This window comes from Anopheles arabiensis, chromosome 3 (assembly GCF_016920715.1).
Source record: "Anopheles arabiensis isolate DONGOLA chromosome 3, AaraD3, whole genome shotgun sequence".
Taxonomy (NCBI): domain Eukaryota; kingdom Metazoa; phylum Arthropoda; class Insecta; order Diptera; family Culicidae; genus Anopheles; species Anopheles arabiensis.
In genome coordinates this window covers 42,558,790-42,580,805 of record NC_053518.1, presented here as the reverse complement: position 1 = coordinate 42,580,805, position 22,016 = coordinate 42,558,790, and the positions used below count along the sequence as shown (strand labels likewise).

The window sequence follows — 22,016 nt, the reverse complement described above, 5'->3', positions numbered from 1 at the left end:
CCTCCAGGACGGTTGAAACGCAACAGGAGTAGTTTTTTTTTTTAAAACAGAAACCAACTATCGCAGAAACGATTTTATTGCTATGAAACTATTTACTCAACATATAGAAAAGAATTGTACTACCACAAAACATCCAAAACCCGATTTACCAGAAACGGATGAACAGATTTTCTAACAACAAACATTTTAATTCAATAAATTCAATTGATTGCTCGCAGAACGCAACTGCTTCATTCCTTTTCCTCTTCCTGCAGGCGCAAAACGTCCGCCTTGTTCATGAAATAGTAGCTCGGCTGCCGGCCCTTCAAGTCCTTCAGCACACGCTTGGCGCCATTCTTGATTAGGATACGACTTAACGCTTCCACGTTGCTAACTCCCATAGCGTAGTGCAGTGGAGTACGGTCCAGCTACAAGCGGAAAGTAGTGTCGTGTAAAAACTGACCCGTTTTGCCACTAAATTGCACTTACATTGTCCCCAATCTTGAGCGCTGTCTTAAAATTGCTGGCTAAATAGTCGACGATGTCTTCGTTTTCCATCAGTACAGCTATATGCAGGGAACAGCGACCTTAAAAAAGATGTTGATGTGACTATCAATATGATTCGTCTCATGAGATCAATTCAAATTGGTTTTTGTTTACAATCATAACCTACCATAATAATTCTTTGCACGCACAAGTTTGGCTCCATCCGGTAATTTCGTGAGATTTACAACAGCTTCAAACTTCTTCTGTCTTATGGCACTGAGCAAATTTTCACGATTTTCCTAAAAGATCAGACAGTTTTGTTAGGTAATCTTAATCACACGAACATTAAGCTTTATTTGTTAGTAACATTAGCTTACCTCAAAGTTACGTATGCCTTCGAGAAAACGCACAATGTCCTGATGGCCACGGGAGCTAGCCACCTGTTCGATGGTGGTTCCGTCGGGTGCAGCAACATCCATAATGTGATCGTATCCTTCCAGAAGCATACTGTTTAGCGCTTCAAGATCACCTTTTTTTGTAAAATAGGTTATATGATAGATTATATTGTATTTTGTTAATTGCTAACTGTTTTAAATAAATATTGAATACCTTTTGCCACCAGTCCGATAATGTAACGGTCAATTTCTTTGGCATTGTCTGGCTGTGTCGCTTGCAGCGCCACATCCCTAGCCGTACGGTAAAGCTCATCACGATAGGTTATGTTGGTGCCCGACTCTTCGATCAGTTGAATCAGTGCATTTCTGCCATGCGATCGGGCACACGCAAAATGCAGCATACTTTGGCCATGCTCATCCTGCGAAAATTTATCGCATGAATCAAATTGTTAAATTGTCACCTGCAGATTGTCCTGCTTCATTCATACCCGATCGTCCGATGGTGCCGAAATCATGTCCGGTTCATCCGGTGATGGTTGACTTTCCTCCCGAACGTTTGGCTCCATCGGTTGTACAGGCACAGGTGCTTGTGCGACGGTTTCCAGCACAGCAGCGGTTTGATTGCTCGAACTTTCCAACTCCTTTTCGGACGACTGTCTTACGGAACCCTCGATCAAGTTGTTGTTCGAATCGTTATCCACCTCCTTGTGATCGGTTTTAGTTTTTTGATTGGCAAAGTTGAACAAATAGTTTGCTAGGTAGGTGATCGGATCAGCGGGTCGCTTGTTGGCGATCTCCGTTAGCCCTTTGATGAGAGGATCTCCCAGAGCTGTGTAGGTATGAATGATAGCAAATCTTAGTGTTTTTAGTTCATTTTGTGTACTTTAGATCATTTCATGGCACTTACACGTTGCTAGGTATCGTCCTTCCTCAGTACGGAATAAAGGAATCTCAACCTGTTGCTCGCCTAGTTTTAGGAAGAAAAACGGAAAAATGGGACAATTATATTTTTATTTCGCTTGAAACAGAAGCAATGTATCGATACAAAAGAACACATATACACAGTGAAATAACTAAAGCATTTCTACTTTGTGTACTCAAAGCCGAAAAGATAATTTCTAACAAATGTGTTGGTCTGAACTACTAGAAATAATGCAAATCATAATGAGAAATCATCGGTTTGCGCATCTACCATGGTTGTATGGATGGTGTCATGTATAATCGCTACTCTATGTAACGCTGTAGACTATGCTATTTCTAAGTAGCGCCAACCGTGGAAAAAGATAAAGGTAGATTATTGTTTCTAAAAGAAATAGTTACATCAGCTTGTATGGGGAGAATCTTTAGTTGTAACAATGTACAGCAATGAGCCCTGAAAGCGGTACGGTGAAATGATACAGATAGAAAGGACAGACAGAAAGAAGGAGCAGGAAGTAGAAATAGGACAGCTGTTAAAGTTGTTTGCGATGACCTTCTCTGTCATGTTACACACCAGGCACTCAGGTTTGATTGCCTTGACACACAACTCCACATAATAGAACAGCAATAATAACGAATTCTCATCACACATTTGGGTACAACATAATTTGCGCGAGCAAGGAAAAAAGAATGCACAAATAAAAAAAGAAACAATAGGGGGCTAACTATTGCCTATCGCCACCACAATGGCAATCACTACTAACCCGGGAATTATTGGTATGTCAGTCAGTCTTGCTTGCGTCCTTCTCTTCCGTTTACGATCGCACTCGATCGGTGGAGCTCCTTCTTTCTCTGTCTTTCTTTGGCCGGGTTTGCATGCATGGGAAGGACTACCACTGCGTTACTAAGGTAACGATGGAGGGGTGGAGGAGTGAGAGAATACAGCCAACTAAGCAGAGGCGGCAACTAGCGGTTGCGTTACATCTGTTTTCCGTTCACAAAAATCCGCAATACGCGGGACAGTAGAGTAAGGTTGGAAACATTGATACATTTTGCTTTAACTACCACAGGGATGTACTACTACATCTACTACTTGGTACTCGGTACGGCAAGGCAACAAAAGCGCACTAGTTGCGCAACAAACAGCACGAAATGGTTCAAACTGCTCGCCGTCACGTGGCTACGCTGTCACCGGTATGCGGACAGTATTCTAGAAGACCGGTGTGTTTTTGGGAGAGAGGTTGTGGTGCTCATCCTTGCCATGTACGGGAGCATACACACACAGGACACATGCTCAGTTCTGCGGTACGGCACCGTCCGCTGCCAGGCTGTGCTTTTTCTTACGAAAGATGCGCAACAGTGTCGCCGCAATGTGCAACGAGTTCGACATGGACAGTTCCTTCTCGAGCGCCACCACGTTCGTGATGGCACTGCTAAAATCCTGAAACAGTTGCCACTCGGTCTGGGCTAGGCTGCGCATGTTGCACATCCGCACCGTCGGTCCGTCGCCATCGCCGGTGAAGAGCTGCAATCCGCGCACGACGCACAGGTGGCGCAAATTTTCCTTCTCCTTGCAAAGATGAGGTAGCACAAGAGTTAGCGTGAACTTTAGACCGGTGCCGAGAAAGGAGGGTCTTGACAGGAGACAGCCTAGGAAGTAGCTGTGCTTGAACAGGATCCATTCCTCGAGAAAGTTCATGGCACGGCCGACCTTCGAGTAGGCGGCACCGATCGCCGCAGGATCTTTACTTCCGGTGCAGCAAAGCAATCGCAGGTGGTCTTGCGCGTTGACCCACACCACCAGACTGCCGTCGACGCTGACGTACACGCCGCGCCCATACGGCCAATACCTTCCATTGATGGCGATCGATTCGGCCGTCTGGTATGGATCGGTGTGATCCAGCAACGGAATGAGCAGCCCATTGGTAGCTAATATTGTACGAATTTCGGACGGATTTTCCAAAATTTCGTTCATGCTGTAGTACGTGCCCAGCTCCGTCTCCCCGGTGGCGTGCACAAAGTCCATCGAAAGCACACGCGCCGTGATCAGGCGCTCCACCTGCTCGAGCTGAGCGATACCGAGATTGAGCGGGAACTCGTACGCATCTAAATTCCTGGCACACTCGATCACACACCCCGTAATGTACTTCCCGGACGTGTCCAGATTGAGCTGCACACTGTCCGGATTTTCACGCAGTATGTTCCCATTGTTACTGGCCGTCGGAGAGGCGGCAGCATCCGGTTGCTGATCGTTGATCGCGTACCGCGGGAAGAACTGCATTGCCGGGTGTGGCATCAGCGGTTGCGTTCCCTCCATGCAGTGTACATCCTTGATCAGTGGCACCAGAAACTCCTGGAACACGACGAACACATCGTAGTCCGGTATGACGATACCGACGTTCAGGTCCTCGTCTAACCGTTTCTCCTTGGTCGCCTTCTTCATCGCGGGCCAGATCAGATCGAACAGATTGTGATCGAGCCGGGTTTGGCGCTTTTTCACCTTGTCGAAGACGCTGCGCTTCAGGAAGCGGGCCAGATAGGAGGTGATCAGGATGCGGAGCGATGACGCACTGCCTGGCACACTGTTGGTAGGCAGGCCGACCGACTTTATCATCAGATCGTCGATCGGTTCGTGGATGATTTTGAAGCATCGCTCCAGCGTTGTTAGCGTGTCGACGTCGTCGAGCGGCCGGCGGGCACTGTGCAGATCGTCTGGAACTGATTGATTGTCCAGGGTGGGGCGTATCGGATTGAGGAGGAATTGAATGTTTACTAAGCAACTGGAACTCGGGGTTAAAATGTCATGCGGGGGGTTTCGTAAATAAGAACCAACTGCGGGTGGTGTACTAATTATCCAAGAAGAACTAATCTGTTAATAGTTGATTGATGGGGAAACAATATGAAATGGCATGAATGATGTTCAAAAAGCAAAACCAACGTTCCAAAAAAAACAAGGTTCTACCGCTGTTCGCACTGCAGTTACTCGAATATTGTGCCAGGGATTGCAATCGCAAACTAAAGGCCCATTGTGCGCCATTGCGTGTTACAAGTTAAAATAATGTGATCACTTTAGTTTTGGAAATAAAACGTCCATGACCAAGTTAGAATACATTAAAGTTAAGATATCAACAGACATTTTTAGATAAACCACCAAAAATAAGATCTAATTGATCCACCTTTCTCCATCACCTTCTTTACTTCACAATGGCGCACATACCAAAAAACAAAAACAAACAAGAACTACTCGCGGTAATAGCGATGTGTAAAACTAGGTCACACTGCCACATATCGTAAGAAGGAAGAGAGGAAACGATTGCACGTTTTCTAGGAACGATGAAGGGGAGGAAAATGCTAAACAAAAACACATTACGCTTTACGGGACACAGTTTGCTGTGCGTATTCGCAGCGCAACCGTGCTCCGTTGCTCACCTTGATCGTTCAGCATCTCATCGGCGAGCTCCTCCTTGGCACCATAGTCGCGCAATAGCTGCCGATGGGAAAGAATACCCTGCGACTGCACGTGTCCGAGATAGTATTCGGCCGAATGGTTCAACTGATCGAAACGGAATGAAAGGCAGCGATTAGATGCATAGTGTTCGTGGCGTAGGACTTAATCGATCGGTAAACCGGTGTACGGAACGGTTCTTGCTGCATTCGATCGATGCTAGTGCTAGAATGCATATTTTATGTTTTCAATTGAAAACTAGTAGGTTGAGTTCAATTACTTTCTCTTCCTTCTTTCTTTTTTCCACGTGAAATGTCGCCCCATGCAGTGGGGAAACGTATAATTTACATACTTTCAGCTAGATGAAAGTTTTCAAATTAAACGTTACGATCACTTTCTCGGATGGTGCATAGCAGCACTGCAGCCGTGTTGAATGATTAAACGCACACAACTTCGCCATACTCACACTATCCTCCACCTTCGGGTTGGCGCCCAGGTGTGTTAGGAGATTGTAAAAGTGCCCATTGTCCTTGAGCGTGGCCGCATAATGCAGTGGCGTCCGTCCATCGTCATCCGTTGCGCTGAGCGTTTCGGGAAACCGGCCAGCCAGATACCGCACGATGCCTACGGAAAGACCGGGAACGGGGCAAAATGAAACGAAAAGCCAAATGTTAGCGTTTTGTAATTATTAATCCAAAGGGTGTTGCTTTCTTCTTGTTTTCTTTTGCACCGTTTATATCGTTGGGTGCGGTACACATGCTGCCCCAGGCTGCTCGTACGCTCGTCCGTGCTGGGCAAGGAAATGGTAACAACTGAAGACACGTCGTATTCTTACGGCTTACAACTGAAGACGCACTTTAGAAACGGGTGCTCTAAGCACTTCCCCCTGACAAAGGCGCAAAGAAGGATGAGTAGTAAATTATGACACAAAAGTGACTGACGACACGCTAACGCTTGCTGATGCTCGGTGTCCTTCGGTGGCCTCGTTAGGTATGCATCGCGTGAAAAGCACGACGCAGTGTGCCTTCGCCACGAGTTGATTGTCAACGGAAAAGTGGAACGGAAGCCATGTATTCATGTAAATCGATCGATAAACAATCGAACTGCCAATCGAGCTTGGGGTGTCGCTTGGCAAAGCGACGGGGTTGAGACGTCGTGCATCAGCCCCGACTCTGAATGCCCCTTTTATATGCTTAAAAACTTGGGTCCCCAAGGGTTCAGGTGCTCAGCTATGCCACGAACCATAATGACCGAACGATTGGACCCGTACCTGCATGACCGAATATTGTCGCCACGTGCAGGGGTGTTGCACCGTGCGGCGATACTTCGTCCTTTGCCGTGGCAAATTTGCGTCTATCCAGTGCGGACTGTAAATCACGCAGGCTTCCCTCGCGTGCTGCCAGATGGACACGTCGTATTTTACCCTGAAAGAAGAGGAAAAAAGAAGAAGGATGATAGGGAGCTGGAGTATGGGGTGTTAGGGTGATGTAGATGCGATACAATAGCTAATGAGACAAGACAAATTAAATATCCATTAGAGCATAGTAAATCACGAATATTGTTTGCTGCTTCGGTTTAGGATAGTTTGTACCTAGTTTGTAGCAACAGTGTAAGATCATTATAAAACTGTACATATTCTAAGCGTTCTGCTTAATTAAGCTTTTAGGTCTTGATATGAGATTTTCTAGAAATTTTCTATTTTGTAGAAAAACTAAGATATTTTCGGCCGGTCTAGTGGTACAGTCGTCAACTCGTTCGACTTAACAACATGCCCGTCATGGGTTCAAGCCCCAAATGGACCGTGTCCCCATACGTAAGACTGACTATCCTGTTAATGGTAATGAATAAGTCACTGAAAGCCAAGCCCACCAACGGTACAGGACAGGCTTTGACCGACAACGGTTGTAGTGTGGCATAGAAGAAGAAGATATACTTTCATATAAAATAAATTAAAAAAATAAAACTGAAAGCCTTACCATGTAGGCTGGGACATTGTCCAGAAATGCCTGTATTTCGGTTTGATCCGATTTCCGCCCAATCAGTTGCTTTCCCTCGCCATTCAGCACAATTGCAGCCAGCTGCTCCAGATCGGCAGAGTCGATTGCATCCTGCACCGTTTGCTGCAACTGTGTAAAAGAAAAATTGGTACAAAAAAGAAGAAAAAAATATAATAAACCAACAAAACTACCACAAATATAGTAAAATAACAAATAACACGTAAAAAATGGGCACATGGTTTGAGGGACGATCGATACGACGTTAATAATTAAACACTGTGCCAATGATCGCTTTGGTGCAAAGCCATACGAACATGTGTGCGGGAAGCAAAAGTAACATGCAATGAATGAAAGCAGTGTGGTACATGCGCCATTTTAGAGGTGACTTGCGTTTACAAGCTAATAATGCTACGATACTACTCACACGAACACAAACAAATACACACACACATTTCGAAAGGCAAACACTACCGAACATCAAGAAATAGGGTATTACATTCGGTTGATCGTCATGTTCGACGGGTGGATCGTTTTGTGATTGTAGCTGTCCTTGGTCCGGTTCTCCTTGTACCGTTCCTTCAATCTCCAGCACCTGGCTGGAGGCTTCCGTAGCGGCCGCAGTGGCTAACTGAGTCGATGTAGCTGACTGAGTCACCGTCTCTATTTCGGTACGTGCCATTGGCTCTTCTTTAGCTGAAGAAGTTTCATCGACAGCCTGCGGCGGGTCTTCTAGCTCTGGTTGATCGGGATGGGTTTCGGCAGTCTTCTCTAGAAGTTGCTCAGAAGTAGCGTTCTATCAATGAGTTCGTCCCCGATTTGTCGCACAACAGGTATTGAAATTGTTCCCCAACGACAGTTGAGACAGATATGGAATTGCAATCCAGTACAATCAATGGAAGATAAAAGAATAATATCGTCCACATTAGTAATCGCTAAATGCTCCGACACGTGTGTGCAGGTGTCCAACAGGAGACGTTCACCGATTCTTGCCCAAGAAGTAACGCAAATAGAGGAGAGCAAAGTGTGTGTGTGTGTGTATAAAAGCACGTCACACGCCAGCATCACAGTGTACTTCGAAAATGAAAAAGGGAAACGAGCAATGAAATCAGCCATGCAACAATATGCGAAACAATGTGGTGTTACAGAGTAAAACAAACAAAACAAACGAGACATGTTACATGAAATGCTTCATACTATATTTGAGGAAAAACCAACATCGACAAACGAATACACGGATACAAAATAGTGTAGAAATGTAGTAAACGATCATTACACTCGCTCTTTCTCTTTCTAACTTTTCTCTCATTTTCTCTTTTTTTTCTCTTTTTCTTTCTATTCCAATGTGTCTGCTTCTCGCTATCTCATTCTCACTTAAATCTTTCTATCTAATCCCAAAATTTTAGTACATCTATCATATACTGTTCGTCTTGGTGAGCTTGGTCGATCACTATAATCATCTAATACTTTTCATTTGTTTTGCAAGAATTTCAATACATTTCCATGCCTTTCAAACCCTTTCAATTATGTGTGATTTAATGTTGTTATACGGATTACTTTTCACAGTGTGTACGATAGCAAACACACAGACACAATAGAGAAATGTACTAAGAACTACTACGGTTAATGAGCAAGCGCACTAGCAGATATGTGTGTTAGCAGTTTGTAAGCCTACTTAAGGTGGTGGCATGATTGAAGTAAATAAACTACAAACAATCCCTCAAGCCATCCCTCGGTACTCACACGTACCCACATGCACACATACACACACACACACTGACTCACTTGTGACATAAAACACACAAAAGGCACGCACGTACACAAATATAAACGTTCTACTGATTGATCGCGAATTGTATGCTGCAGCTGATTTTACACTTTGGGATGTGAGTTTTTCATCAAATTAATACTGTTTTCATCTTTTTCAAGTGTGCTAATTTATGAAAAATCAAGAAATTTAGATTGAACTGAAAATTATGAAGTTTTGGAGGATTTATTCCTGGCCAAGAATTAGCTGTGATGAGTTCTGTTGAAGCTTGATTGTACTACTTTGCAGCTAATATGATTATCATCTTCTATTAACTCTGCTGTCTATTACTAAAGTGCACAGTAAATCTGTATTCTTTTCTACGATCTATTCTAACGAGTCAATGAAGTCAACATGAACAATTCGTTATAACCAATTGTTTGTTTCAGGGTTTAATTTCCCATACCAATTTTCTATTTTTTGCAGCACAATAATTCATTCAATTTGTTCAAAAATCTACATACTGAACAAAACAGGACCAATCCACCAGGAGGTGCCCGAGTCTTCCAAAACAAAAAACAATACAAATGCTTCACCATCCAACGCTGGGCGATCGATGGAGGTGGTTCATCAAATTCAAAGGACAGAACAACATCTATACCTCGTCGGGCGTACGGTAACTAGCGATCTTCACGTCTGCATTATTCGAGTCATCGTTCGCTTCCGAATTATCATCATCATCATCATCACCGTGATTATTCGCACCATCGTGAGTTTCGTTCTGTGCAGCGCTACCCACGGCGGAGTTAACTGACTTTCGTGATCCAATCGACGCTTTCCGATACGGAGTGGACGAGCGAGATGACTTCGCCGGTGTATGTCCTGGGGTAAGCGTTGAAGAAGCCGCTCGAGAGATGCTTTCCACCTCGGCACGGCTTATTGGACGCGATACTGGTGAAGTTGGTTCTTTAGCCGAGTTAGGATACGTACGGTGAGCTGATATACCGCGTGTTTCTGGTCGTTCGCTCCCAGCAGATGTTAACCCATCTTGGTCACCCATGTCTTCCGGGGTACCGTTCGGCTCAACAGTCCCATTCATGTTCCCATTTGAAGCAGTATCTGGGCGACCGTTCGAGACGGCAGTGGCTGAAGAGTTTCTACTGACATGCTCTTTAATGTCATCTTGATCAGTCACTGTGATCGTGGACTTGATACTCTTCCCAGTAGTTGCCCGAGAATTGGGTTGCGAGTCCATCTGCTCCGAATTCTTGTCGGACTCAGCAGAGGTCACCCTTGCCGCATCCGGTAGTGACTCTTCAGGCTCTAAATCCTTTCCAAGACTATCCAGCTCAATGTCGTCATCTTTCGGCACGACCTGCTCCAAGCTGTCCCTAGAAACTTCTGCTTCTTCCAGTGCAGCAGACGCAGAATTGGTCTCCTTTTCAAGCTCTACCTCAGCCGTGTTGTCTAACTCGTCAGTGTTTGCTTCTTTAGCAGACGTATTGCGCCTTGCTACCGTATCATTTCCATTTGCTTGATCGTCTTCTTCCACCGTTACCCCATTCTCGGTGTGACCATTTTCCGTATTATTTTCTTCAGCATTCGGAGCATCTGAAACTGGTGCACCTGTTTCATTCTTTGTCTCAGATATTACCTCAGCGCTATCAGCCTCAGGCTCGGTTTGCTGTATTTCTTGTGCATCATCAACGCTATCATCACCACCACCATCGTCTACTTTTGCGCTCGATACATCCAACGGTGCATCGGTATCGTCGGGTCCTGCCGGTGGAGTGCTAATTTGCTCTTCATGCTCCACTAGCGTCCCATCCTGTGGAGTAGACAAATTGACATACTATTTGTTCCTAGGCATTCCGACAGTTATACCAGTATGTACAGTTTCGGTGCACAAATGCAAACCCATGACACATATGCACACCATAACACACAGATAGATACAGTTAAAACGAGGGGAATAAATAGAAGTTAAAAAAGTAGTAAGGAAAGTAGAGAGAAAACTAATGGTGCAACAGACACGCTTACATCGAGTCACTACTCCCGCACCAGTACTGATTTGGTTTTGGCTTGTTTTTGTAAGTTGATGTGTAACTGTTGTGGTGGTTGATGGTTGGCGCATGTACAGCCTAAAACACGATCCTCGAGACGGTATCTAAACACATTAGCTAGAAAGATTAACATCGCCTATTGCTATAGGCAAATCTAAATGACAAATAATCTATACCAGCACTGTAACACAAGGTGTAACTTAATGTTAATAACATTCAGCTCAATGTTGGGTTGAATCGTTCGCATTGTTTAAAATTAAAAGGTTTCAGCTAGCTTGAAGAATTGTGACTAACAATGAACTCTGAGATATTTTCAAACGAGGAGCTGTTGAACAAATGAAATGTCTTACTGCTAACTACCTTTGTAGTCCTTCAAAAGACAAAAATAGATCAAATAAAAAAAAAACAAAAAGACTCAAACCTAAGCCCTATTAGTACAATTTCCTTCCAACATTTATGCGCCTAAATGTATGCAATCGGTATGACACCCTTTAAGCCCTTCAACAAGAGGACAAAAATCAACAGGATATTGTGATGAAACACGCTCCAGAGACATGGACGTTAACAGTAACGTATCAAAAGAAAAACAGGAAATTAAAAATAAACAATAAAGGGACATGGAAAACGATCCAAATCAGTTCCGCGAAAAACAAATCCATCAGTGCAAAAGTGTTACCTGTTTGTTCGATGTTTCTTCTCCCCCGAGCTCTTTCTCATCCACATCCTGGCCACCATTGGCATCGTCCTGCGCATCCGCTTGCTCCTCATCAGCACTTCCTTTGTTCACGCTGATTTTACATAAAACAAGTGAAACCATAATAATCGATCATAATCGAATGCCTCCCGCTCAAAGTGAGTATCATCATCGTGCAGACAAGACAAACCTACCTGTCCTCTCCATTCACGTCCCGCTCCTGGCCCAGCACGGTCAGCACACCGTTAGTGAGGTTGTGCACCGATTTCGATTTGCTGACCGTGTCGGCCGCCCCGCCTGCCAACCCACCCTCCTGCCCGCCGTCCGGATCCAGAAGATTATTCTGCGAAAGAAACGGTTTCATTCGCGTTGGCTGTGAACCCTGCGAGCATGCGATGCAAGGTGTGCGTTGTATCAACCGGAAGTGGCGGAAGAACGGAACGAAAAAAGGAAAAGAAACAAGAAGAGAAACAAAACCCCCCACCCAACGCCCAATCCCAGACCCAGAAGTGGGAAGTGAAGGGGGAGCGGTGGGTTGGTTGGATGGTTTTGTTTGCCGGGGGGGTTTGTGGTAAGAAATCGGGCTATAGCAAAGCCTGCAACACACCGTAAGCTACCTCATCGGAATCGTCCGGGAGCGTGAACATGGCCCAGTCGAAGTAGGCCGGGAAACCCTGCTGCGAAATTCGGGGCGCTTCCGGGATGACGGCCAGCAGCGATCGGTCAATGTCGGCCGGTTTGTTTTTGTAATGTTCCGCCGGTTTGTTGCGCTACCAATGGATGAAGAGAGTTGTGATATTAGTAGGCCCAACCCTTGGCATCGATCGAACTCGCTCACTCCCGTCACTCACATCGTCTAGTGCCGTTTCGTCTGCACCCGCCTGCACGAGTAGATTAAAGCTGCGTGCATTATTTTTCGCACTGGCCGCCCAATGGAGCGGAGTCTTGCCGGTATGATCCTCATCTGACGACAAACTCGGCCACACGGACAGAATGTACTCCACAATCTGGGTGTGCGCTAGCCCGGCGGCTTTGTGTAGCGGTGTCAACCCGTTCGCGTCCTTGCTGGTAAGAATCACTCTCGGCGCTGGTGGTGCGGTCTTTTCCTTCAGCACATCCAGATCGTTGTCTATTACGGCCTGATGAATATCCTTGATAACTCCCTGCAGAGAACAGTGCAACAGGGGACAGTGTATTAAGAACACTTCACTTAACGGAGCTTCAGTTCCGCCTCAAACCTACCATAACATGGGGGACACACTCGAGGAACCGTTTCATACGTGGATGGTGTGAAGTTTCCGTCCGCAAACGCATACCCTGGCCGGCCCACAGCACCTTCGCCAGCTTGCCCATTTGTTTGTGATGCAACCATATTCGAATGCTCGATGGTTTGATCGCTATGCGGGTGCGGGAAATGTGAGGTAAAAAGATAGAACAGAGGTCCAGAAGCAAAGAAGTTAGGAAATGTGTATCGATCGATCGGTCGGATGGTGTGCCGCGGCACTGGAATGGGTCATTATTACCGTCCCTGCTCCGGTAGTCATTTTCCTTTGCTGCTAGGTGGTTGTTCATTTGGAGCACTGCAGTCGTAGAAGTATGGAAGAGTACAATAATGCGTTAGTAAACTTGAAGTGATGAGCCATTTAGAACGGTTTTTGTAGATTTTTGTTATTTTAATCGTTAAAAAATTTGAAGATTTAGTTTAAAACATGCATAGAGATTGCAACATCTACGAACATCAACTCAGAGCGAAACACTTGATTTGAACCTTTTAAAACAGAATTCCTCGATAGTAAGCAGTATTGTCTCATTAAACCACTAGAACACTGTACACGAAATCCATCTACAAAGCACAAACTTCGCTCTCATTCCAACTCCAAGAGGTATCAATAATTCATAAATTAAACTGTAACACAAACAATGTTTCCACTGTCCATTGACGAACCCTCATCAACGCGCTAGCACACTTACTACACTCGCTTTCGACGATGGAATGTGTTGGTCGTTTTTTTTTTGTTCTCTCTCTCCTCCAGGTGATCCTTTTAAACGCTTCAAATGGACCATAGACCTATAGACACATCAGCGCAATGAGTGTTTAATGCGTTGTGGCAATGGAGGGAAAACATGAGGCAACAAATAGGTCATGAGAACCGAAAACACATGACACACACTAGACAAGCACTCACATACAAGCAGCAACACAAAAAAAAACGACTCGAGTCTGTACCGAGACCTTAGTCAAGTTGGTAGAAAGTAAAACTTCTTCACGCACGACAGATCGATGGAGGGTTTGAATTTTATAGTTCCTTATTGCACCACTCACACATCTGGATCAAGGTGTTTAGTATCCAGCACGTGAGTAAGTGGCAAGCTGCAACTTTCACTATTCTGTAGCCGTCAAACGACGTGTGTGTGTGTGTGTGTATGTGTGTGCACGTCAAAGTCGTTCGAAACAACGTCAAGAACCGACAACGGACAGAACTAGACTGGGGCGTACCATTACACGGCATGGCCATGTAACGTCTGCGTCTGACTTGGTACTTGACGGTGAAGGTGCGATGCGATGCAGCTGGAGGCGTGGATGGGAAACGAACGAAGCGCGAGGCGTCAACCATTATTACACGGACAACGCGGGAGGCGTAAGAATCTATTTCCTCCACATTCCGTTCCGAAGCCGCCGCACACACAGTACAGGTTTGATAGATTGGAAATTGATTTCCCCAAAAGATATAATTTAATCGTCAAGGGGTGGCTTTTAGGGTTTTACCAGGCTGCTCCGTAGGTGCCCCTTCTTCTTCCATCACCTATATAGGTTGCATTTTGCGTGTCATCTCCCCCTTTCCGCGGACAGTATGGTAGACACGCGCGTGTTTGCGCGGGGTGTACCCCTGTGTCCCTTTCGTGTCTAAGTAAAGCCTAGTAGCTCACTCACCCAACAAAAAGGTGCTTTGTCCTTGCCGGGTTTTGCGTCGATTACTGTTCGATTGTTTGATTCGACTGTAACAGCCACTTTTATTGCAGTCTCGGTACCATCCGTATTAGGTGTTAGGAAGGTGTTAGGTGTATAGGAGCAACTGCATGGAAGAAGCATGGCGTGACGGTTGGTGTATGCACGGATATGTCTCTTTGCGGAAAAGTGTGTGGCGGTGTTGCTGGATAAGGTAGAAAGCTATTTAAAATCAATAGGATTTAAGAGCGAAAACAGGAGGAATTGTTTCACGTCAGAAGCTGATTGCTCAAGATTGGATTCGATCGTAGCGATCGTAATTGATCGACGTAATAGTATACTTCCTCCCGTACAGTATAATGTGCGAGAGAGTAGGGACACCTATACTAGTTTTTGTTTTTTGGACTAACTAGTTCAGTTTAAGAATTTTATTAAAATCCGGAAAATTGGAAAGATCACGTCACATAAAATGTTAGGTTACCTTAACGCTTATTCATGATACGTAAGAATATTCTTCTTCTTCTTCTTCTTCTTATTTGTCTCAGAAATCGTGGTTGATCTAGGCCTGTCATGAGCCACTTGGATGGTAGGTCTAGTCAATGGAGTTGCTTAATTATTTAATGTTTTACCAAACAGGATTATCAGTTATATGTGTAGGGTCTCGGTCCATGTGGAGTTTGAATTCATGCACTGTAGTCGTGCGAGTTGACAGCTTTGCTACGATACTGACTGATATATAAGGGTAAACATTATGTGTGTGTCTGTAGCAACTGTTTACTTATTTTGCTGGTAAACTTATAACTTTGAAACAATTTATTGTTTTAAAGGTTTAACACATAAAGTTAGTTAAAACCATCCAGCCCACTATGCAATCTGAATCCTGGTGTGATGAAGAAATCTGAGATGAAATATTTTGTCATGTCATCAGCTGATCAGAAATTATTTTTCATATCTACCACTATTTAGAATACGAAACTGTAAGAATTTTGTAAAAAGGGTAATTTGAGTTGTCACTGTACATCTAGCTATTCTTAAGCCAATCCAAGTCTAGTTTTGTTTGTATTGATCACCACATCGGCATCGGCATTTATCGTGTGCTGACTAGATTTCCTTTTTTTAATATAGACTTTAAGGCTACTAACTGCATTCGACTCTTCGAAAGCATTTACTCTTAAGACATTTCATCGCCTTTGAAAAGGTTTAGTCCTTGCATTTATGGGTAAAGTTTTTATTAACACGAAAATAATATTGCATACATTCCGGCGTTTTGTTGTACGAATTCAGACGACGGTTATGTTGCCTACATTTAGGCGTTTGACGCAAATCATACAGCCTAATAGTAACGGGCCAACATACATAAATAAAATCTCAAATATGTTCGTTCAAAACAATCTCTTTAAATGATTTGTTACAACTACGATTATATTTAAAAACACGTAAGAAACATTTTGCTATCAGTTTTGTCCTCTGAAGTTAAAATACTTCGTTTAGATAGGCGAATGGAACACCCTCTTTAAACTGACCACTTGTTCCGGCCACCACCATCAGTATAATTTTAAATTACATTTGAATTGTGACGGAATAGTGTATTGATAGACCAAAGACAGGGGTGCAAGCATTACTGGAAAACGATTCGTAGTAAATTGTTGTTTGCATAGAGTGGCCAGCTCACGCCATCCAGCAAATACAATAAGCGACGTCATTCTTACAAAGTAGCTCAAATGTAAAAGGAAGTACAGCTTAGTGGACCTTCTAATTTCCATCCAATAGTCTGTCTAGTTAAGCAAATTTAGAAAACAATCCATCAAAATCATTGTCGATAGCGTATCAAAAATGTAAGCGTTTTATATCTGTCCGCAGATAGGTTCGAACGTTCGAAACAAGTGGGCAATTATTTTCTAAGGATCGTACCCGGCACTGCACGGTCTCTGGTAGGATTGAGCAATCCATCTAGGCGTATGTGAATGACACTTTGAAGACAAACCGACAAGTGTAGATGCGTAGATGGCCCCGTCCAATGACCTTCGGATGTGAATGACTTTTACAAATTGGACTGGAAATGTGCTTGGCAGACAAGTGAAACGCTTCGTGGTACACCCCAAGCCAGGCCGTTCGAGGCGCGTCTGACGTTTATGAAAAGGTGAATCGAAATGATTGACATATAGTGTGAGGAAAAGAAAGGTCAAACTATCACTTGACTCACAGGAACGCTGGGATCAACCTGCTATCGAGAGAGCTTAACTAGCTTGTCCTCAAACATAATCGCGTTTATGACAGCTCTCGTATCATCTTGGAGCGCGTGCGTCTCCCAAAGTCTTGTAATAAACCTAATTAAAGGACATTTTAAGAATCGTCCCGCTTAGCTGACGTGAAACGGATTAATAGCGTGTTCTGTGGGTTCTTGGAGGTCTATGCTCTACCTCACCTTGGACAATACTGGGACATTATTGAAACAGGAGAGGGCGTCAAGCACCTACACATTTTACTGATTTGTCCTCAACAGCAGCTGTCCTCGAAATCTTGGTAGAAACAAACACCCTGATCGAAAGCTCGAGGCCATCATCGGCGGTTTGTTGCACCGGATGGACAGCCCACTGGCGTGACAGTGGATGATTAAATGGCCGGTCATGTCTGAGTCATTGGGTGCAAACTCCGGTTCGGAATATGGCACGAACAAACAAAAAGGCCGATGCTATATAGTCATCAGCACGGTATATGCATGGCACTGTCTCTCTCTCTCTCTATCTCTCCCTGGTCGCTATAATTTATTTCCGGTCAGTATTGGTTCGATGTACGCGCACAATGACACACTTTACACACGCTGTGTGACACCATTTTTGATCGAATGTCTGTGTGTGTATGTGTGCAGCGGGGAGTGTTATTTTCGAGCTTTATCATTTATTCAGCCTGCATGGGAGCGAGTCCATGACGCCAGCAGTTTGCCGGCAAATGTTCGAACACTGTCTCGAAAAGCCGCCGCTATAGATTATTCAGACGATGTATCTGGGTTATCGAAATAACCGTAATGACTGTCAACAAGTGTCATATGGTATGGGTGTGACATTTGAAAATGAATTAATTAGATACTATTTGACCCCAAACCCAGGTTCTGGCGGTGTTTCAACTACCATGAAACATCTCGGGTATATCTGATACTACCATAAATCTGAACCTTTCTTAGCCACAATGGAGGCACACATTCATCATAAAGGTGATAATGCCTCGAAAGACTTTCCTAATTTCAAGTAAAATTCGACAGCCATATGCAACATTTTGGAGCAAAATGTGTGTTGGAAATCATTTATACTGAAGACCTAACAAAAAGGAAATAATTTCCATTCTAACTCTTATAACTAATAAGTCGCTTTATATGTTGAACATAGAAGATAATAAAACATTGCAGTTATCTTCATAAAAGAGCATTTATTGCGTGCAGTTGACCCGTTGCCTTGCTTTTCGAACAATTTTCACACATTAATTTATAATTTTTAATGTACAACTTTTGCTCATTTGTTTTGCCTTCTATTAGCGACCAAACTCTTAGCAACTGGATAAAAAATCCTCACGTGCCACGTGGAACTTCTCCCGCCAATCATAAATCACTGGGCGTCTCCATCGCCATACGCCCAATCGATACATCTATACGCGTTAAGCGGCAACCCGAAAAAAGCCCCCCTCCACCCCTTCTGCTCACTTACACAAAGTATGACGAATGGCCATTCAATTTCAAACAAACTTACCCTTGGGTGGTGATGAATGGAAGTACAGCCCATGTGCTCTTCGGCGGTGGTGGTGATGATGATGATGATGCCGTTCCCGTGCAGCCGGTGGCCCTGGCAATGTCGGAAGTGGGGCCATGCCGATCCCTTTGCAAAAAACTTCACTCTTCAAACACACACACACGGACACACACGTACAGCACAGCCCAACAAAGCAACGGAAGAGTTTGATGATGTGCAGTTAGGCTTACCCGACCATGTCAGGTGGATTTGACGAGTCACCCTAGGTTAGCTTACAGACACACACAGTACAGTAAGGGATTTTCCACCCCCAAACAGTCACTAAGCTTCAAATCGGAACCATCTTTTTGCCGTTACGAAAAAAGTAAACAACCACGTTCGCTTGCGTAAGGCACTAACGGCACCGTGTGGATGTGTGTTGTAGTGCAATGTTGTTTACCTTCTAATTACATGCGCTCGGCACAAACAACTGCTCATTGTTTTTCGATAGTGTGTCGTGTTGGTATGGTGGGAACCTGCGGGAAGAGAAGGAAAAATGGGTAAGGTGCATCGTTTAATTTAAAAGTCTCATTTATTTGCGCGTATCGTAAATCTGGAATGAAAGTGAACTAGTGGGCCAAGTGGGTTGAGCACTGTTAATTGAACCTACATTGCTAATGTCAATATTAGCCGAATAGCTTGTTAGGTGTAGTTTGATTGCTTTTAACGGCTGTGTGCGTACACGCATACTTGCCGCGTTCGTTCTCACCTGTAAGTAGGTAAGTAGTAGACGCGGTATGCTCTAGTACGAACCCTAAATGCACAATTGCTTATAACTGTTTTTCGATAAATTATCAAGTTGTGTGCATCTATCGATGGGAGGGCAAACAAAAAGAGAGCACACGGTTACAATTCGCAGTTTGAATGCACGATAGACAGCCACACAGGGGATTGGCAGACAATGAATGGGCCGTCAGGTCCATCCTGTTAGACAACCAGGCAGTATAGAATGTTCATCATCATTATGTTTGCAGAAACCGATCGATAATCGTCCAAATCCGGGGAGACAGCATGGAGACGGTTGGGTCAACGATTGTCCAACCCACGAACGAAAAGTGGACAATAATGTTCAATAGAACAATGGAAATTATAGAACTGAATAAGAGGAGAATGTACAAAGTATTCTAAACATGCTAAAAGCTTCCGAGGTAGAAATGGGATTAAACTTATAAATTGTACAACCTAATGGGCCCTAAGCCTAGGGTGGTCGGTAAGCTTTGCGCCTTAAAGAGTTAAAATATCCGTCGAATAGAAACATAAATAGCCAAATTGTTCAACCACGTGGCTCACGACGTCACATGGCTACAGCTCTATCTATGGAATCCAAGAAGGCTTTGCTCTCTTCCAAACAAATCGTACATGGCATGAGAAGGTCAACTCAAGATACTCTCGGATGTCATTCGATAGATCGTGATGGCAAGCGATTAAAGTTCTGTTAATCCTTTCTGTCCTCTACAGGTCGCATGTTGTCAAAACGTGGTCAAAGTTCGTTACCAGATTATCATCTAGTTCAAACTGGTCAGTCAAGATCCTTAAATATGGTTGACATTGACCTAAAATACTACCACATGAGTTCAAATGTATTTAAGAATAATGAAATTTAAAATACTAACTTAAGGAAAATCAAAACTTCTGCTTCTCTTTCTCGATATTGTTGGTGTATACTACCACTGAATTTCATCGAACCTCATGTACCAGTATGTGCACGTGATTATCTCGTGCCGGACAGACAAATTGGCTTTCAATATCGATCGAAGTTAAACAACAATTGTCAACGTAATTTTCAATGCATCATAGAAATAAAATGCAATAGGATAGAGAGCTGCAACTGAAACCTGTAATCGATTTACTGCATCGCCCCCCCCCCTCTCCCCTTTTCCTTTTGATGCCATTTTTTCCAATTTCCCTCGCAGGAAACTATGGTAGCAAATTTTTTTCCGTGCAAAGACCTTGACACTCAGCAACAAACCAAGAGAGAAGGTAACAATAGACATAAAAAAATCCGCTCAAATTGTTTCCTAAGCGATCGGAAGGCGCACATTTGCGCGCCACGTGTTAATGCGTCCGCTTGGGCAGCAGCAAGATGGTAAAAATCAGCACATACACGCGAAAACCGTTCCTCCCGTTCGCTTCTTGTACGGGGTCGGCAGGCTGGAGCTATGGTATGGCCCGAAAAGTTTTCCCCCTTTTGTTACAATTGCAGTCTTTCCACGTGGTTCATCGAATTCGGTGCCAACAAACACCATCAGACGGTTGGGTAGCATAACTTTGTTTGCCGGTAGTTTGGTGGCCATTGAACAACTATTAACACCATCAAACACTGCACTGCACCGAACTTTCAGGCCCGTTTACGTACTACCTGCCGACCCACAAGACTAAAAATAAATTCACACTCACGAAAGCACTAAAAGCCGTTACGTCGGACGATTTCCACGATTCCGTCACTTTCCCTTGCAACTTTTGCGACCAAAGTGCACCAGTAACTACCGAACGTAGTTGGCGGGAAATGTTCAAAACGGCAGTTCATCTACCACGCATGCTAATGCAAAGGGCTTTTTTGTTTCACACCATCGAACTGTACACGCGAAAAGGATTTAAAAAAAGAGAAGAAAAAACAATATTTTCAATATCCTGAGCGATTTGGCAATCACGTACAAGTTGATATCCGTATCGGCGATCGAATCTCCACGCCACACACTTCACACGTGTCGGGAAAGTTGAAGTGTGCACTTCGCGAGGTATAAATAGCTACTGACGGATGCAGTTGCTCCTGCACACTGGGCACTGGGTTCCGCACGGAGTGTCTGCGATGGTCAGTCAATCAGCCGGTTGTAGTGGTAGTGGCTGTGTGTTGTGTGTGCGATGCATTCGAACTCACCAAGCTTCGGTGCTTCCACCACCAAGCTGGGTGGGTGGTGTTGAAGTTAGTAGACACGCAGTCCAACTGAAAACACACGAAACTGCTTCAACGGCAAACGTTTCCACGCTATGGCATGCACAGTATTATTCGTAGTCCCTTCGCTGGACTGCTCTTTTATTGCCTTCTCAATGGGCAGCACACGCACAGACAAACCGTTCCCATACCAGCAGCTACGCCTGGCTTACCAATACGTGAAAGCTTTCCCAGTCGGTGGGTCCAAGGATATGTATGTATACAATTTGTTTTTTAACTTTTCCTCTGTCTCTGTGACGAACAGGGAGCTGTGAAATATGCATATTTAATAATCTCTCTCTTTGGTCCAGTTTCGGATAATCGTTCAGATGGAAGTTTTTTGAGCTTATTATGCACAACTCTTCATAAGGCAAACAATTGATTACAAAAGTTGGAATTGACAACTTTTCATAGTTTGTAAGAATAATAATTTCAATTGTAGGATAATAATCATCAATAGAGTGTGGATGGGTTATTCAATGGCAGTGAATCAGTTCCTCTTGATGGGGATTTGATATGGTAAATATTTATAGATTCAAACCCAGTGGCGGATGTAGGATACCGTGCACTATGAGGCGGCCTCGAACAAACCACGATTATAAGTAATTTTTGTACTATTTACGAGATATATCACATC

General features: G+C 44.1%; 1 protein-coding gene across 4 annotated transcripts; it reads right to left on the bottom strand.

Annotated features, from left to right (window-relative positions):
- Nucleotides 1-32: 32 nt before the first annotated feature.
- LOC120903468 (arginine kinase-like) lies at nucleotides 33-21,186 on the bottom strand. Of its 4 annotated transcripts, XM_040312910.1 has the most exons (21): nucleotides 21,103-21,186; nucleotides 18,409-18,923; nucleotides 13,245-13,301; nucleotides 12,964-13,118; nucleotides 12,573-12,884; nucleotides 12,339-12,491; nucleotides 11,916-12,103; nucleotides 11,704-11,815; nucleotides 9,626-10,792; nucleotides 7,717-8,013; nucleotides 7,200-7,349; nucleotides 6,494-6,647; nucleotides 5,690-5,847; nucleotides 5,208-5,331; nucleotides 1,768-1,827; nucleotides 1,349-1,689; nucleotides 1,075-1,279; nucleotides 843-994; nucleotides 653-764; nucleotides 469-566; nucleotides 33-407 (listed from the first exon to the last, which is right to left on the bottom strand). In XM_040312910.1, the coding sequence occupies exons 2-21, from the start codon at nucleotides 18,524-18,526 to the stop codon at nucleotides 231-233; spliced, it is 4,290 nt and encodes a 1,429-aa protein (XP_040168844.1). In that variant the 5' UTR covers nucleotides 18,527-18,923; nucleotides 21,103-21,186; the 3' UTR covers nucleotides 33-230. The 4 variants fall into 4 exon arrangements, with proteins under 4 accessions (XP_040168844.1, XP_040168842.1, XP_040168843.1 ...); XM_040312908.1 differs by lacking the exons at nucleotides 33-407; nucleotides 469-566; nucleotides 653-764; nucleotides 843-994; nucleotides 1,075-1,279 and adding an exon at nucleotides 2,543-4,496 and having other exon boundaries at nucleotides 1,653-1,689; XM_040312909.1 differs by lacking the exons at nucleotides 33-407; nucleotides 469-566; nucleotides 653-764; ... (1 more) ...; nucleotides 1,075-1,279; nucleotides 21,103-21,186 and adding exons at nucleotides 2,543-4,496; nucleotides 20,845-20,999 and having other exon boundaries at nucleotides 1,653-1,689.
- Between the last annotated feature and the right edge of the window lie 830 nt (nucleotides 21,187-22,016).